This window comes from Scylla paramamosain, chromosome 27, assembly GCF_035594125.1.
Source record: "Scylla paramamosain isolate STU-SP2022 chromosome 27, ASM3559412v1, whole genome shotgun sequence".
NCBI lineage: Eukaryota > Metazoa > Arthropoda > Malacostraca > Decapoda > Portunidae > Scylla > Scylla paramamosain.
Window position 1 is genome coordinate 9532501 of NC_087177.1, and position 5000 is coordinate 9537500.

General features: G+C 38.7%; 1 protein-coding gene across 8 annotated transcripts in view; it reads right to left on the reverse strand.

Annotated features, from left to right (window-relative positions):
* Positions 1 to 5000, reverse strand: part of LOC135114156 (transcription factor SPT20 homolog) — a 177024-nt gene that overhangs the window by 36494 nt on the left and 135530 nt on the right. For 5 of the 8 annotated variants that reach the window (XM_064029907.1, XM_064029910.1, XM_064029906.1 and 2 more), the window contains exon 5: positions 1229 to 1696. The exons of 1 other annotated variant lie outside the window; for it this stretch is intronic. In XM_064029907.1, coding sequence (XP_063885977.1) covers positions 1596 to 1696 — 101 coding nt within the window. In that variant the 3' untranslated portion in view covers positions 1229 to 1595. Of the gene's footprint in view, positions 1 to 1228; positions 1697 to 5000 lie in introns of those variants that run through there. 2 more of the 8 variants (XM_064029911.1, XM_064029914.1) reach the window with 1 other exon arrangement.

Here is a 5000-nt window from a genome sequence, read left to right on the forward strand (position 1 = left end):
ACCAACACCACCACCACCACCACCACTATCACCACCAGCAATACAATACAACAACAGCAGCAGCAGCAACAACAGCAAGAATACAAGAATAGCAACGAAGAAACAAAAGAGGCCTTAATACCTCTCCCGTAGGCACATCATTCCAAAGATGAACTCGGGAACCATTCAATGTCCTTCAATATCCCTGGAGAATACGATACCTGTGGCTATTTTTTTAGAGCGATGAGTTTTGGATGGGAAAGTGGCTATTAATAACCATTTAGAGCCTTCAGGTGATAGGACTGCTCGAATTGGAGAAAAGAAAGAACGATGGAAGAGGAGAGAGACAGGAAATGAGTTAACGAAAGGTAGGAGAGAGGAAAAGAAAGGGTGGGAAGGTACTGAAAGGAGGAAGGAAGGTATGGGAGGAGCACCTACCTCGCCCTTCTGCTCGTCTTCGCAACAATGAACGCTATTTGGTGAGACAGTGGACGTTCGCTTTTGTTTGTCCTGTCGGTGGGTGCTAGGAGAGGGACTGAGGAGGAGAGGGGCAAGGGAAGGACTGCGGTGGGACTGGGGATGATGGGAGGGGCCGTTGACGTCAGGTGAGGGAGAATGAAGAGGCAATGAAGGGAGTACTAAAGCCTCAACGGTGCCCCGAGTACAACACAGGTGGATTTGTCAATATTAGCTTCCGATACGATGCTCTTTTCCTCCAGACTTATAGAAAGCCTGATTCCGCTCATTAATTGCAGACTTTCCCAATCCAATATATTCCTTTCAAGCTTTGTTTTCTCTTTTCACTCTTTTCTCTTCGCTTTTATTTTTCTTTCCTCTCCTCTTTTCTTCTTCTCTCTTCTCTTTCGTTTTGTTTCGCTTAGTTATCTTTACTTCACTTATTCTCTCTCTCTCTCTCTCTCTCTCTCTCTCTCTCTCTCTCTCTCTCTCTCTCTCTCTCTCTCTCTCTCTCTCTCTCTCTCTCTCTCTCTCTCTCTGTGTGTGTGTGTGTGTGTGTATACAAGCCTTCATCCAAAGACACATCCCATTTTCATTCACAACAAATGAGTTTATTACAACAAAACTGTTTGCCAATATCAACGGGTCTTGTTTACAAGCAACGAGGAAGTCAATCTATAAATATGATACTGGAAGCCTTGGAGATGCGAGTAGAATATTTGAAGCCACGGTGCTTTAATGTTTTCTTTCAGTGAGGAAGGAGTATAAACATCGGTAATTCCTATATTGCTGATGGTATTATGCTGTTTATTTAAAATACTACAAAACTGCTGAGAACAAAGATTTAGCGTGGGTTCTGAAATGCACATTATTCTTATATGTTTGTTTATTTGTTTGTTTGTATTTTCTTTCCTTCATTTCTTCCATATTGTTACTTTTGTTCTTCCTTTTATTCTTTACTAATTCCCATGTGTTCTTCTGTCCTTCTGAATGTTTTAAAATGTGTCCGGTTCAACTGCAGCGTTTAGCAAAAATGTAAATAAATAAAACAGAAAAATAGTACTTGTAATCTTCCTTCACCATAAAGTCAAGACGAACAAAAACTCTCACAGAACAATTTCATCACCTTTATAACTTATGTGCAACTATTTAATTACTAACTACACAGGATATCCGGTATAAGTGTGGAAATTCGTCTTCTTTCGGTCTTTTCCATATACTGTGAGGGGCTTCAATCTCTTCACTCCGACAGGTGCTTCTGCTGGACGTAGGAATTAATTAGTCAGAGAATACGTTAAGTTAAATTAGAGATCTTTATCAGTTAACCTGTGACTGGTGTGGCTTCTTCTCATATTGTTAAAAAAATGATCATGTGTAAATATTAATTATAATAACTATATATTTATAGATAGATGATGATATAAAATTTCCAATGCAGCGTCACGTGTCCAGCGAGAGATTTTGAGGTTCTACTAATTTGAAAAAGTAAAACAAATAAATAAATAAATAAAATAAAATGAAGTAATAAGTGATGGAATAAATAAATAGATATAAATAAATGACCATAAAATTCTGAACAAAATAAAGAGTCCCATAACCCGACATAACTCCATCAACAAATATGATAATAATCTTCAAATGAGTCAAATATTCATGATTTACCCTTACTGTTTTTAATTTATCCTTAATTCACACTAATTCAGAATACAAACCAGTCTTAAAATCAACCTATAAAATATTCAGTTCCATGACCCCCATCCACCTAAATTTTTGACAAAAAATACGGGAATCGTCAGATGAATGGAATATTGGTGAATGAATAAAGCAGAGTACAGTGCAGGGCGCTCGCTTCCCTTGCCCTTGCCCTTCCCTTGCTTCCCGCGTATCCTCAGTAAAAAATGATGGCGGATTACAAGTGTTTCCCAATAAAGCCATCATCAATTTTAGAGAACTGGTGATTATTGTCCCACTTTTTACTCTTATTTTTTGTCGAATGTGTGTGTGTGCGTAGAGATAAAAATATTTGTACACGTTGTATCAATTAATTTGGCGTAGTATTTTTCACTTAACTGAGACTAGTGAGTGGAATGAGAGTGTGATATGTTGTATAGGTACAGCTTTTGTGATTATTATTGTTATTATTATTATTATTATTATTATTATTATTATTATTATTATTATTATTATTATTATTATTATTACTATTATCATTATTGTTATTATTACTTTCATTATTGGTAATAGTAGTAGTAAGAGAAGGAGGAGGAGGAGGAGGAGGAGGAGGAGGAGGAGGAGGAGGAGGAGGAGGAGGAGAAGGAGGAGAAGCAAGGAAAAATATTACCGTTAAACTCGACGGTCCCTACACCAATGATTTCATTGTCACCTTCGTTGTATGAGAGAGAGAGAGAGAGAGAGAGAGAGAGAGAGAGAGAGAGAGAGAGAGAGAGAGAGAGAGAGAGAGAGAGAGAGAGAGAGAGAGAGAGAGAGAGAGAGAGAGAACGTGATCGGGAACAAATAAGTGGAAGGTACACGATTATGAAAGGAAAAGCAACATAAAATGAACAAAGTGTGCTTATAAACTGTATCGAAAGTCACAATGATGATGATTAAGATGATTATAAGCGAATAAAATAGCTAAAGACGAAACACTCAGTCACAAATAACCAGAATCAAGCAATGCCCATTTCATCAGGCAAACTAACTCGCATCCCCTCCAGATATATCCAGTTAAGAGTACGGGAAAGAAAACAGGAGGACGTGGAAAGTTTGGCAGTAGTATGAAAGAAAACGAAACGATCTGACGGAGCGAAACAAACTTTTGACTGTAAAGGGAAACGTGATGACTCAATATCTTCTCTCACTGAATCACGCGCTCGGAACTACATAACTACCTCACGTAAAACTCCACCCAGAAAAGATGTCAATGATTTCCGCAACTTTCATTCCTTTCTTCTTTTTTTTTTTCACCGTCAAGGGAACTGGGTAAGAGTACAAGAAATGGGAAAAAGTATCGGCTTAACTTGCTGCTCCTAAAAAGTCGAAGAGTGAGTAAGAAACCCTCGCCAGTTAAGTTCTATGGGTGTCTTTATTCTTGGTATAAAAATGTTTCTCTTATTTCATTCACTGTGCGTATCACCATCGCACTAGTTATTCTTAAACCCGTGACATCACTTCTGGCAGGAGCTGTAAGATGGGATTTTTTTTTATCACTCCATTATGATCTAAGTCAAAGAGTAAACCAAAAATCAAAGGAATAAAATGACATGAAAATGAGCTCTTAAAATACATCACCTCGCGTAGGTTTAACTTTTCATTATATCACGATGAACTACCAACGAAAAATACAATAAAATTCATAAAAATACTTCCAATCGAAACGGAGTCAGCCTAATTGAAATAAATGTTGAACGAAATGTCGCGTACCTCGAGGCCAAACTTGATGATGACAAGCAAAAGCGATGAGAAAATTAACATATGATAATATTTCAAATAATCAAGAACGATTGTCGTGAAAACAAAACTTACTAAACACTGACCACAAGGCAACTAGAGAGATCACGGTACAGAAACGATAATGAAGACAACACATGAGTTACACATAACCAAAAAAACAATAATAATCAAAGAAATCAATATAATTACAATTCAACACCAGTCACCAACAACCATCAGTAATCAGTCCACATAAAAAGAAAGAAAGAAAGAAAAAGAAAGAAAAACCGATATCTTAAAATACAAGACGTCCTCCTCCCACACACTCAGACCTTTGGAAGAGAGGACGCGGCCATACCATACAATTTCGATGCCACAAGATAACAGTGGTGGTGATTAGAATCCAAACCACAAGTCCCCTTCGCGAGGCACAGATGTAACCTCTCGAACACGTACTGTCCATTAAACCGAATTAACACTAACTTGGAATTGGGAGAGAGAGGGAGAGGGAAAGCGCGGTGGACAGCAGAAGCCTCAAGTAGAAACCTTAGGCTACAGAACATCAGAAACTCCTCCCTCTGTCGATAATTATCTGGACGTAAAAGAGAGAGAGAGAGAGAGAGAGAGAGAGAGAGAGAGAGAGAGAGAGAGAGAGAGAGAGAGAGAGAGAGAGAGAGAGAGAGAGAGAGAGAGAGAGAGAGAGAGAGAGAGAGAGAGAGAGAGAGAGAGAGAGAAATAACAAAAATACTAAAGACTTTTCAATCAAGTTAATCAGTATTATTGAAAAATGCTTGTTTTTTTCCATCAGACAACTTACTAGACGAGAGAGAGAGAGAGAGAGAGAGAGAGAGAGAGAGAGAGAGAGAGAGAGAGAGAGAGAGAGAGAGAGAGAATAAACATTGAGAAAGCTATTGATTCTCAGAGAACTTCAGGCAAACCAGGTAAATTCACCCTAATGAGTGACCGTTCTGAGCATAACCTATTCCATATTATACTCTTCAGCCTGCCTTGAGAGACCAGCGGGGAGTGGGGGAGAGAAGGGCGACTAGGGAGAGAGGAAGAGAAGGGCGAGACTTGGGAGAGGAGTCGGGTGGGTAGAGCAGTGAAAGAGGATAGACTCAGAGGACGAAACA